Source organism: Cynara cardunculus (genome assembly GCF_001531365.2).
Source record: "Cynara cardunculus var. scolymus isolate 2C chromosome LG 1, CcrdV1, whole genome shotgun sequence".
NCBI classification, from domain to species: domain Eukaryota; kingdom Viridiplantae; phylum Streptophyta; class Magnoliopsida; order Asterales; family Asteraceae; genus Cynara; species Cynara cardunculus.
Genome location: NC_037528.1, coordinates 23,170,737 through 23,184,466, shown reverse-complemented (window position 1 = coordinate 23,184,466; position 13,730 = coordinate 23,170,737). Strand labels below are relative to the sequence as shown.

The following is a 13,730-nucleotide window of genomic DNA, read 5'->3' as shown; positions in this document are numbered from 1 at the left end:
TTAACCTGAATATCCAACCCGCTATGCGAACCAACTAATCCCAGGGTGACCACCTGCTTTGCAGATGGCCTGAAGTCACCGCATTTGAACCTTCGTGACTTCAAAATGATTTTTATTTCTCATTCGATTTGAAAATTTGTGGGGGGTTAAAACTGCAAATTTACGAAGTTTAGAGGAGATTCAGACAATTACCAATAAACCCACATAAAAAGATTTAAATTACAAATAAGTCAGGATCACTGCAAAGCTTGCCCCTTCCCAAAGAAACAGGCTCTCTCTCATCGTACCGATCGTAGCTATCGGTCTTCCTAGGGCTTCACCAGCTTCCCAAAGTGCTAATCCCAGATCTAAAACCTCTATATTTTGCTCGGAACAGCAGTTTTTGTTTGTTGCTATTGGACGACGAAACAATGGCTGCGACTATGGTGAGCTCCGCGGGTGGTCTCTTAGCGATGCTTAACGAGCCACATCCGTCCCTTAAACTCCACGCTCTCTCCAATCTTAACGCCTTCGTTGACTACTTCTGGCCGGAGATCTCTACCAGCGTTCCAATCATGTAATTGTCACTTCATCCTCCTCCCGTATATGTATTTTCATTGTCGTTGGTTCGCTTGGGAAGTTAGAACGCTTAACTCGATTTTGGAAGCAATTTCACTTGATTAGAAGGGATTTTATTGTTCGTTAATCTTTGCTTTTTTTTTATTTAAAGATGGATTATATTAGGAAACCTTTTGGTTCTATGGAATCCGGATTGAGTTTTGAGGCAATTAGCTGAATTTAGAAGGGTTGTGTTTATGATAGGCAGCTTGTTTGAAACATTAAGCACTATGAATCTAATGATCTTAGATGTCATTAAGTTGGTTTGTGAGTAAAAGTCAGCATTGTCTTTTTCTCTATCAGTGTAGTGTTTTTAGGTCTGTGGGTGCTGAAATGGCACCAGGCATTGTTCAACATGTATGAGGAAGAGTTGAATATGATTTTCTGTTAAACGTCAAGATTTTAGTTATGCTAACTAATGTAGGTGCTAGGGAATTTTCAAGCTGCATACTCTGGTGCCATAAACTGTTGCTGGAAAATGTGATGCGAGTTTGAGAGTATGAATAAGTAATAGTAAAGACAGTCATGGAACATCTGCAAGATGCAACTTTTGCAGCCGAAAGCATACATAAGCTCAATGTTCAAAAAAATAAGTCAAAGTAATAACTTTATTTTTGACAAATACTTAAATAGAGGTTGGAGATGATATTACACATAATAGCAAATTCATATCATTATTAGATAACTTTCGGAGTTTTACACTTGAAAACTTGAATAGCAAAATGCTATAGGAGAAGACTTTAGTGAACTTTTGAATTATAGTAAACCGTGTCAGACAAATAAGAATTTAAGAACCAACATATTCAACATGACTGCAGTTGGTATTAAAACCGCACACTGAACTGTGAAACTTTCATGTTAATGATTCAGAGTGCATTAGAAGATACAAGTTGTAAAGTAAATTTGGATTGGGAATTTACCTTGAACGGAAATGATGCTTTTATTTTGCGACAGTCCAAAATGAAATTTTTTGCATTTCGTTGGGGAAAGGGAGTACTGGAAAGAAGCTTTGTGTTTTGATAGTAGTAAATCGAGGGAAAATGATACATTCAATGACCTAGGTATCCTTCAAGGAGAATGGAGTCATAGGAGTTGGATATCGATTGGCTTCTATGGTAAGCGTGGGATGATTCCTATGGTTGAGTCAGTATGCATATTACAAATACCTTGGATCAATTTCTCAGATTCTCATAGGAGTTGGATACTGAATTGGCTCCTATTATATTTTTGTTAATTATTCATCTTTATACTCTATTTGTGTAAAAACCTGAAAATGAGTCTCATATCGATCTTTTTATTTTTGCTAATTAGAAAGACTTGGATAAATTTCTCAGATTTTTGCTAATTAGAAAGACTTGGATAAATTTCTCAGATTGTCATAGGAGTTGGATACTGAATTGGCTCCTATCATATTTTTGCTAATTATTCATCTTTATACTCTATTTATGTAAAAACCTGGAACTGAGTCTCATATTGATCTTTTTATGTGGTTTACATTCAAAGCTCAGTTATTTTACTGGATTTTGCATTATACTAATACATGCATAGAAGTAACTAGTAAGTTTTTGCATATGAAGCTTTCTTGATGTTATTTTCTGTAAGGTTCAGACTAAGTTCCTTTCAGATGGATTTATTGACACTATTAATTTTTGTACCCAGAGAGAGTTTATATGAAGACGAAGAGTTTGATCAAAGACAGTTAGCTGCTTTACTTGTTTCTAAGGTCTGAACTTGTTGCTCTTGCTGCCATATTGTTTCTGCTGAGTTGTAAACATATGTCAGGGTTATCTATTGGCTTGACAAACCAGTGACGTTTTAGTAACTACCTGCAAGTGTTTTGTATCTCTTTCTATATGCTTTCAGAAAGCTCTAAATGCCACCCTACTCTATTTTTGTTGACTCTGCCAATCTTGTCTATCATCATGGATTTCAATACTTGTCATGTTCATCCTCTTGGTCTGGATGGTTTGCGTTTATAAGTGAACATATATTTTCTACATGAGGAAACCGGCCTGATTGATTATCATTGCTTTAGGGAAAAACTATAATTTTGATGACATATTTTGGATGAGAAAACATTGATGAAAGAGGGAATGAATTATGTTGATGGATCGTTGATGTTAGTGATTGCAAATTGATGCTTGCATATATCATCCCGTACCAATTATATTGAATGGTAAACACTTTCAGGTTGCGGCTTCAAGTATTTCTTCTGAATGGTTTATATTTTCATATTTATACATGGAATGGAATTTTTCCTCCAGGGATTTTTTTATCATAATTTATGATTTTGTGGAATCTCCTGCCTGCAATACTAAAAGAAATAGAAGGCTGTGTACCTCCTTTTAAGTATGAACTCGTATAATCATGTTATTGTTAATTTTGCTCTCTTTTGCTTGTTTTTACTTTATATACCGCTATTACTTGCTCCAGGTTTTCTATTATTTGGGAGAACTCAATGACTCGTTATCATATGCCCTCGGAGCTGGCAGCTTATTTGATGTTTCTGAAGATTCAGACTATGTCCATACACTTCTTGGTAAGGATAGCTGGATGGATGCCCGTTTGACCTTTGTAATGATCACTTTGAAGTTTAACTGTGTTCTGTATGGCATTAGAGTTGATTATCTATCATATCAACCCAGAATGGTACTAGTTCAATATTTTTTGCATAATTTTGTAGAGTATGGCCTCACAAACTGTTTGGTATGATGTTTTTCCTTTGTTCAGCTAAAGCTATTGATGAATATGCAACTCTTAGAACTAAGGCCGCAGAATCAAATGAAGCTGCAGATTTGGACCCTAGGCTGGAAGCAATAGTTGAGAGAATGCTTGACAAGTAAACCAACTTTTACTTCTCCATTTAATTCGGTACATTGTTTTTGTTTGCACTGTTAGTGTAAACAATTTTTACACAAGTGACAGTTAGATGATGACAAGTGTACTGTTATCCCTATGAATATTGTACTCCTCAGATATCCTTAATTAGATAGTACATTCATGGGATATATGTCATGACCTAAAAATTGCACATGATAAAAGATTTACACTTTGACAATGTATAGAAAATCTACACTAATTTTTCCACATTTTATCTGTTCTTTTCTGTCTTCCTTAAAATCTTAGGTGTATAATGGATGGGAAATATCAACAAGCTATTGGGATGGCCATCGAATGTCGAAGATTGGATAAGCTTAAGGAAGCAATTACAAACAGTGATAATGTTCATGCAACTCTGTCATATTGCATGAATGTATCTCATGCCTTTGTCAATCGAAGAGAATACCGATGTGAGGTAAATATGTTTAATGTAACAACAGTATGCTGCTCATCCTATTAAGTTCTTTTTTTTTAATTCCATAATCTCAGATAATGCTGTCTGACTACTTCACTTGCTTTATCCTTTATGTTTGTTTATTTATGAGCTTTGTTTAAAAAATTAAGGATCAAATTGATAGGCTAGCTTTCTTAGATTTCAGGATGTATTCGTCATCTACTGCATCTTGCTTGTTCAGCAATACTTTGAGCATGTGGAGTAATGGAATATGAAAATAGTTACAGATCAGTTGCAGTTGTATGTAAATGCTGAATAGACACCATCTCACCAAAAGAACATGAAAACCACTTAAGGGGCTATTTGGCAGTTGCTGAATGCTTTGATGCAAAATGATTCGGAGGCTCCTGATATAGTGCAAAATGAAAATTAATTGTTTGGTGACAGTTTACAATGAAATTAGGGCGCTGAATGGTTAAGGGAGGCCCTGGATACAAAATCATTCAGAAGGTTTTGGAACCATTAAGAGGCAAGTTTTTTTTGCCAAACATGATTCACCTCTTAACGATTCAGAGGCTGCCTCTTAATGGAACTATTAAGTGGTAAACAAACAACCCCTTAATTGTTGGATCAGCACACCAATTGCATAAGTGAAACTGAGGAAGGTTTAGTTCATTCATTTGTTCCAAAATCCAGATGGCATCTGGAAATCTTGGTGTACGGAATTTTTAGGAGAAAAAAGGGCAACAGTTTTTTTTTTTTTGGGACCAAGTTATAAGCAATTTAAGCTAACATGAGAAGCCAAAAGCACAATGTAGTTCATTAGTGATTATCTAACACCAAAACATTAATCAAGGTGAGCAAAGTTTCAGATATATTCTTGGATGTGTACGTGTCATTAACAAGCACAATTACATTCTGCAATTCCTCCAGGCATCCGTTTAACCTGAATAATGGCTTTTAGTTACATGATCTGTTGATCTGATTATCTTTTGCATCCAAGTTGAGCAATAGAACTCGGTATTGCTTTTCTGCAGGAAACTTGACGTTCTTATGTAGTTTTTAGTTGGAAATACCGTATGAGAATACACATTGATTTTTTTCTATAAATATATACATTCATTAAAATGCAACATGAATTCTATGGAATGCCATGTATATGCTGTTGTGCATCCAAATTTGCTCTCGTAATCCATTTATTGCCATATATCAAATTTGCAGGTTCTTCGTCTTCTTGTTAAAGTTTATCAGGATCTGGCATCTCCAGATTACTTGAATATTTGTCAGTGCCTTATGTTTCTGGATGAGCCCCAGGGTGTTTCAACCATATTAGAGAAACTTCTACGCTCTAAGAATATAGACGATGCAATGCTTGCATTTCAAATAGCCTTTGATCTCGTTGAGAATGAACACCAAGCTTTTCTATTGAGTGTGCGAAATGGGCTCTCAAGTCCAAAGTTGCCCGCTCCTCCTGTAACCACTGTAACTGAAACAGATTCTGCTCAAAGTGGAAATCCATCTATGTCAGAAGACACTCAAATCACCGCTGAAACCCAAGCACCTAATGCTACTGTGCCTGAAATAGATCCAGGTGAACTGACATATGCTGAGGAGTTGACTAAACTTAGAGAAATACTGTCTGGGGAAACTTCAATACAGCTGACTCTGCAGTTCTTATACAGTCACAACAAGTGAGAAACCTTTTCAGTTTTTCAGCTTTTGGTGTCAACCAAGTTTTGTGTACTTTTGGTTTTGTTTATAATTGTGGAAGGTTCTTATAGTGATCTGGATCGACAAACAGGTCGGATCTACTTATTCTGAAAACAATAAAGCAATCGGTAGAGATGAGAAACAGTGTGTGCCACAGTGCAACTATATACGCTAATGCAATTATGCATGCTGGAACTACTGTGGATACATTTCTAAGGGAGAATCTGGTAGATATCATCTGTAGTGCACTTGGTTTATATTCTGTGGCTCAAGATTCCAATAATGACTTGTTGCATTTCTAAACGTTGTTGCTTGCCTATGATGTCAGGACTGGCTGGGCAGGGCCACAAACTGGGCTAAATTTAGTGCAACTGCTGGGCTAGGTGTTATTCACAGAGGCCACCTGCAACAAGGAAGATCACTGATGGCCCCTTACCTTCCCCAAAGCGGATCTGGTGGTGGTGGTAGTCCATATTCTGAAGGTGGTGCCCTTTATGCTTTGGGACTGATTCATGCAAACCATGGGGAAGGGATCAAACAATTCTTACGTGATAGCCTGCGAAATACTAATGTTGAGGTGCTTGTTTGCCACATCCACTATTTCCCACAATACTGTCCTTACTAGTAGATTAGATTTATTCTACACCCTCTTTGGTGCAGGTTATTCAACATGGTGCTTGCTTAGGTCTAGGCTTGGCAGCTCTAGGAACTGCTGATGAAGATGTTTATGATGAGATTAAGAGTGTCCTTTACACCGACAGTGCAGTTGCTGGTGAAGCTGCTGGTATTAGCATGGGATTATTAATGGTTGGAACTGCAAGCGAAAAGGCAAGCGAAATGCTGGTGTATGCTCATGAGACACAACATGAAAAGATCATAAGGTGAATTATTGCTTTTTAATAGGTGCTCCTAATATATCAGTATAACATTATGGCTTCCTGTTAGTTGTAACTGTTAACATTATTAACTTTTTGCTATGTAGGGGGTTGGCATTGGGTATTGCCCTCACAGTTTATGGACGAGAAGAACAAGCAGACACACTAATTGAACAGATGACCCGGGATCAAGATCCTATACTACGTTATGGTGGCATGTATGCATTGGCTTTGGCATACAGTGGGACAGCAAATAACAAGGCAATCCGACAACTTCTGCACTTTGCTGTTTCCGATGTGAGTGATGATGTCAGAAGGACTGCTGTTTTAGCCCTTGGGTTTGTTCTGTACTCTGAACCGGAACAGGTTGGTGGTGTTTCTTTTAATCTCGTTCAGAAACTTAATCTCTTTCTTGTTGATTTTTCACCAGTTTAATTTTAGCTAAGTTTCTTTTTGTTGTGAGGTGTTATGCTGTTACTCGGGAATAAAATTGTCACAGATATTTAGTTTTATTTTTTTAGTTATTTTTGGGTGGATTATGATTTAGAGACCAAGCATGTGTTGATACTTTTCTTTTTGGTTCTACCTACTGCAGACCCCACGTATTGTCTCTCTCCTGTCCGAGTCTTACAATCCCCATGTACGATATGGGGCAGCTTTGGCCGTAGGCATTTCCTGTGCTGGTACTTGCCTAAGCGAGGCTATATCTTTGCTAGAACCCCTGACATCAGATGTGGTTGATTTTGTTCGTCAAGGTGCTCTTATTGCAATGGCTATGGTGATGGTCCAAACCAGTGAAGCTAGCGATTCTCGTGTTGGGACATTCAGGTAATTTTATTACTCTCCTGTTCGACAGTAGTTGCAATGTTTGACTATGCACTTATTAGTTAGTCTGATAAAAGTGTTGGAGCCAAAATGTATTAATACTTTTTCATTAATATCACATGGACCAAAATCAGTACCATCCCGATTTTGTAATGATCACAAGTGTCAAATAAGTGACTTAGATTGAAAGTTGGCTGGATAAGGAAATAGTGCCAGCCTGCCAGGTATTATTGGACATTGGCATATCCTATAATGGAAAAAAATTCAATTATTTCTGGTTGCAGTATGCTTTAAGTATTTTATTACTGCTCTTCCATAGATGTTTAATAGGATGTAATTAATAAATCTGCTGCTGCTATGTTTATTAATCTTTTCCTCGTGGGTTTTTAACCTCTAATAGGCGGCAATTGGAGAAGATCATTTTGGATAAACATGAAGATACGATGAGTAAGATGGGGGCTATTTTGGCCTCTGGAATTCTCGATGCTGGCGGAAGGAATGTTACCATCAAGTTGCTTTCCAAAACAAAGCATGACAAGATAACTGCAGTCATTGGGCTTGCTGTTTTCAGCCAATTTTGGTACTGGTATCCTCTAATATACTTCATTAGCTTAGCTTTCTCCCCCACAGCTTTAATTGGACTCAACTATGACTTGAAAGTACCAMGMTTTGAATTCTTRTCWCAYGCSAAACCATCATTGTTTGARTAYCCTCGRCCMACRWCYGTACCSACCRCCACATCAGCTGTSAAACTCCCGACTGCTGTTTTGTCMACWTCRGCWAGAGCCAAGGCYAGAGCYARTAAGAARGAGGCWGAAAAAGCTAATGCTGAAAAGTTATCTGGCACCGATTCTGCTGCCGCCTCAAGTTCTGGGAAAGGAAAAACTTCAGTTGAGAAGGATGGAGATTCTATGCAGGTAACTTCTCTTTCGGTCATTTGTATCTTGTTGTGACTGCTTCATTACTTGTTTGGAAACCTTCCTCTTACTAATTACTATATGTTCCTATTCTGTTTGCCTGTTTAAGATAGAAATAGTAGCTCAAGGGTGCATTTGATACGGGCCGGATTGGTCAGGACAAAACAAAAGATTGTTGTCCCATGCTAGGTGTGACGTTCAACTGGTACAGGATGAACTTAGTGGGACAGAACAGAAATACCAAAATAGGTGGAACAGAACTCTGGAAGATGACACAAAATAGATAATTGTGAAACTACCCGTGTAAAACACTAAAACCTTACATAATTCTTTTACCTGCTTTTCTCACTCTCACCCTTCCAGTCTTGTCCAGTTCCATCTTAATATACCAAATGCACCCTAAAAGCCTATATGGCCTGTAAAGAGGTTACATTTTTCTCTATTATCGACTTGGATTCTTAGAAAATGATTATTTATGCATCTATGGCAGGTTGATAGCCCCACATCCGAGAAGGAAAAGAAGGCCGAACCTGAACCAGCTTTTGAGATTTTGACAAACCCTGCAAGAGTGGTCCCTGCTCAAGAGAAATATATCAAATTCCTAGAAGATAGCAGATATGTTCCGGTGAAGGCAGCTGCTTCCGGTTTTATTCTTGTAAAAGACCTGCACCCTACTGAACCAGAACTGTTGTCTCTAACCGATGCACCCTCATCAACTACTGGTGGTGCACCAGCAACTACACAACCAGGGTCCACCACAGGCATGGCTGTAGATGATGAGCCTCAGCCACCTCAACCATTTGAATACAGTACCTGATCAGCCTTGTAGGTAACTAGTGCCAATTTGAAAAACTGGTTTGGGTATAGTTGTATCTTTTCTCTTGAATCAAATCAGGTCAATCTGATTGGATCTAATGTTAGATTTCATTCAAATTGGTACTTATACTCGTTAGTTTCAGGTTCAGCAATTGCAAATAGCAGTCATTGAGTTTCTAAATGTTGTGGTTGGTTGGTTGGGGGTGTGATGGATGGATCTTTCGACCACCATAACTAACTTTTGAACGTTGAAAGCCTTGGTAGTATGTGATGGGGTTTAAATTTCGGTAATCGGTTTGGTCCGTGAACAAGTTGTTCGTCCTCAAAACTCAACCAGAACCGAAGTCAGATATTCAAAATTGTGCAGCTTAGATGCTAGTTGTTGGGGTTTTAATACCATAATGGCCCAAATTCGAATGACACGAACAGTTTTATGTGTGATATCGACAATAGAAAATTGGATGGAATATTAAATATTAATAATGATTGTGTAAACAAGTAAACACCGATGAGAATGGACAATGGATATCTGGATGTGTTTATTTACCAAGGAGAACCCAAAAATACATACTCTTAAGTGCCCTCATGGTTTGCGGAATTCGAACGATTTTAATGACATATGACCAAATTCCAATTCTTTTGTTTGGTTCGTTTTTTGAAATGGATGGAATCCTTCAAATTTATTGAATTATACAAATTAGGGAAAAATCTAAAAAAATCCAATGGACTTTAGTGTTTGGAATGATTAAGTCATTGGACAATTTTTTGGAACAAAYAAGTCATTGGACATTCCAAAACATGTTAAATAACTCATTGGACAATTTAAAACATGTTAAATAACTCATTGGACAATTTTTTGGAACAAATAAGTGACAATCCAAAACATGTTAAATAACTCCTTGGACTTTTCTAAAACCTGTTGGATACATTCTTATGACTTGTACAACTAGTTAATGTGGTAAAATAATGAAAAAAAAATCCGAAAAAGAACATTTATATTTTGAACGATTAAGTCCCTAAACATTTTTTGAACCAAAAATGATTTAGATCTATAAAATTAAACAAATATAACAAAAAAAAAATACTTACATTTAAAAAATATTATTGATGAAATTTATTTTAATTAAAAATAAAATATATCATGTATATGATTTTTCTAAATTAAAAAAAGAGATTTAAAAAAAATTACTTATTAAATTTATTTTAATTAAAAATAATATAAGGAATAAACCCTATTCTATGCCCATCTTGCTAACCAGTGACACACTGGGGCCATGGGTCATGAAAGAGGTTAATTGGAGTTGTTCATGCCCTAGGGTAGGCCGGAAATGAGTACTTGCTACGGGTGATCTTGACTTAAGACAGAATGTCGTTTATCAACTTCAATATAGGGACCTCCGGGGGGTGGAGGTGGAATATTTATTATATCTCATAAAGAGAGTTATTATTATTTTTAATTAAAATAAATTTAATAAGTAATTTTTTTAAATCTTTTTTTTTAATTTAGAAAAATCACATACATGATATATTTTATTTTTAATTAAAATAAATTTAATAATAATTCTTTTTAAATTTTTTTATATTTTTTGTTTGAAAAATCACTGACAGAATATATTTTAATTTTAATTAAAATAAATTTTATCAATTTTTTTTAAATGTAATTATTTTTTTGTCAATGTAAGTACTTTTTTGTTATATTTGTTTAATTTTATAGATCTGAATACTTTTTTGTTCAAAAAATATTAAGGGACTTAATCGTTCAAAATATGAATGTTTATTGGGGGTTTTTTTCGGACTTTTGTCACTATTTTACCACTTTAACTAGTTGTACAAGTTATAAGAATGTACCCAACATGTTTTAGAAAAGTCCAATGAGTTATTTAACATGTTTTGGATTGTYCAAKGAYTTATTTGTTCCAAAAATTGTCCAATGAGTTATTTAACATGTTTTAAATTGTCCAATGACTTATTTGTTCCAAAAAATTGTCCAAGGAGTTATTTAACATATTTTGAAATGTCCAAGGACTTATTTATTTCAAAAAATTGTCCAATGACTTAATCATTCCAAACACTAAAGTCCATTGAGTTTTTTTAGACTTTTCCCTACAAATTAATGAATTCATCATTACTTGGCATAATGAAAAGAATTGAATTTTATCACCACCCACCACGACCATGCTACTATTGTTCATCATGTCCCACCCCTAACCCCCCACCATCACCATACCACTACTGTTGCCGYCACCCACCCTACCCCACTACTAACCACCATTCCACTACCGTTGTCATCACACCCACCCACCCCCGGTCAMTCACTGCACATCCCTACTACGACCATGCTACTACCTTTCTGTTGCGCCATAACCTAACTCCACCACCACACCATTATTGTTGCTGTTACAACTGCCACTCATCCCCACCCCATCCCCCCCACCCAACCCACCACTAAACACCATGCCACTACTATCGCCGTCATATCCACCCACTCCCAGCCACCCGACCACCATCCCACCATTGTTGTCGTCACAGCTACCACCCCGCCACCCATCCAATTCCATCAAATTCCATTTTGTGAACCAAACACCCACTAAGCTATTAACACTAATCCATACAATGTGGTTTGTTATGAACCATCATGTCCCACCCCTAACTCCCCACCATCACCATACCACTACTGTTGCCGTCACCCACCCTACCCCACTACTAACCACCATTCCACTACCGTTGTCATCACACCCACCCACCCCCGGTCACTCACTGCACATCCCTACTACGACCATGCTACTACCTTTCTGTTACGCCATAACCTAACCCCCACCACCACACCATTATTGTTGCCGTTACAACTGCCACTCATCCCCACCCCACCTCACCCCACCCAACCCACCACTAAACACCATGCCACTACTATCGCCGTCATATCCACCCACTCCCAGCCACCCGACCACCATCCCACCATTGTCGTCGTCACAACTACCACCCCGCCATCCATCCAATTCCATCAAATTCCATTTTGTGAACGAACAACCACTAAGCTATTAACACTAATCTGTACATTGTGGTTTGTTATGACTTAATTACCGTATCATACCGCATATTGATGATATCAATAGTTGGTGAAAGATCATGTGAAAAGGAGAGTTAACATGAGAAGTGTAAGAAGGGATCTCAACCCTAGAAACGAGGATAAATTCGGTGCATCTCATCCTAATGTGCATCCAATAGCAGAGATCCATTCTTACGCTTCTCACCTTAACCTTCCTTCTTATCGAAACTCAACCCTTAATAGTTAATGCCACAATTAGTATTAAACATTTATTTTGATTTACCAAGTTTCTACATTTCTCAAATTTTAATATTCAACAATGTTATTTTTGCTTTACCATTGGAGTATTATAATGATATTTTGTGACATATATATATATATATATATATATATATATATAAATATGGCATGATCATATGTGTAACATTCTAAACCAATCATATTAGATTTTGTTTGCTTTGTCTATATATTTAGACTTACGATTTTAAGACACGTATGATAAATGAGGTATCCAGTACATTATAAGACAACCTTAGTTCTCCTCTCAAACCAATATGAGATCTTACAATATATTTAATGATAATTGAAGTTTACTAATGATATGATAATACCATTGATCAATGTATATTATTGTAATATATTTAAGAGTAAATTATGATTTTTATCCTTGTGGTTTGTTAATAATTTTCATTTTCATTCAATTGGTTTAGAAATTGTGATTTCAGTTTTTATGGTTTGTAATTTATTGTTATTTTCGTCCCTAGACTAAATTTCTACCTTTAAGTATAATGGACCACAAGAGTAAAAAAAATTAAACCCATAGGATCGAAAAAACAATAAATGGTAAATCATAAGAACGGAAATAACAATGAATTACAAACCATATGAACGGAAACCACAATTTCTTAATCACATGAACGAACCGCAATTTTTAACAAATCACAGGGACGAAAAACATAACTTAATCTATTTAAAACCAATACAACTATAATTATTTATTACGAATAATCCATGTATTTTGGTATGCAAATAAATATACAACTGAATATTTTATTTTGGTACACAAGTATTTTATTTTAAATGGACTATGAAACTTTGTATTATCATACTTTTAAACACGTTGATTTTAGGTCCAAATGCATAAATCGCACCGCATTTTACGGTTTAAGGCAACACACACTTTAGTTTGTTATTTGAAAAAATCTCAAAGTATATTTATGGCTTGATTTGTGATTTTGGCACCTTGGTTAACATGTAGCATCTTATATCTTAATTTCGGTGTATTTTTAAATCAGTAATAAATTATTAGATAATATATATATATATATATATATATAGATATAAAATTAAGCGTATAGGATTGAAAAAGAGATTTGATTCAAAATTCAAAAGTTGAAAAGGAGATGGAGCTGGTCTTAATGAATTAAGCGTGTCATGAAAAGAGAAGCTGGTGATGAGCGTTGTATGCTTGTGATTCACATTAATTAAAAAGGTGGTCTCAAAATTATTATTCAATCAGAGGTGATCTTGTGAGCTGCTTAAAATTCCATCCACAGGCTCAGGCTGCTTCTTTTCTCTATATATCTATATCTATATATTATATGTATAACCATGCATTACTTACTTGTACCATATGCATATATATTACATAGAAATGTTAACTTAACATA

The 13,730-nt window shown here is 36.0% G+C and overlaps 2 protein-coding genes across 3 annotated transcripts; one reads left to right on the top strand and one right to left on the bottom strand.

Annotated features, from left to right (window-relative positions):
• Positions 1-278: 278 nt before the first annotated feature.
• LOC112520422 (26S proteasome non-ATPase regulatory subunit 1 homolog A-like) lies at positions 279-9,195 on the top strand. Of its 2 annotated transcripts, XM_025128810.1 has the most exons (13): positions 279-556; positions 2,257-2,320; positions 3,031-3,136; positions 3,328-3,436; positions 3,724-3,892; positions 5,093-5,562; positions 5,673-5,808; positions 5,910-6,158; positions 6,242-6,462; positions 6,564-6,822; positions 7,052-7,284; positions 7,682-8,198; positions 8,689-9,195. In XM_025128810.1, exons 1-13 carry the CDS (start codon positions 411-413, stop codon positions 9,013-9,015), a joined length of 3,006 nt encoding a protein of 1,001 aa, XP_024984578.1. In that variant the 5' UTR covers positions 279-410; the 3' UTR covers positions 9,016-9,195. The 2 variants fall into 2 exon arrangements, with proteins under 2 accessions (XP_024984578.1, XP_024984586.1); XM_025128818.1 differs by lacking the exons at positions 2,257-2,320; positions 3,328-3,436 and having other exon boundaries at positions 471-556.
• A 2,161-nt stretch (positions 9,196-11,356) lies between these two features.
• On the bottom strand, positions 11,357-12,016 carry LOC112524549 (loricrin-like). Its single transcript, XM_025134453.1, has 2 exons — positions 11,883-12,016; positions 11,357-11,543 (listed from the first exon to the last, which is right to left on the bottom strand). The coding sequence occupies exons 1-2, from the start codon at positions 12,014-12,016 to the stop codon at positions 11,357-11,359; spliced, it is 321 nt and encodes a 106-aa protein (XP_024990221.1).
• Positions 12,017-13,730: the final 1,714 nt, after the last annotated feature.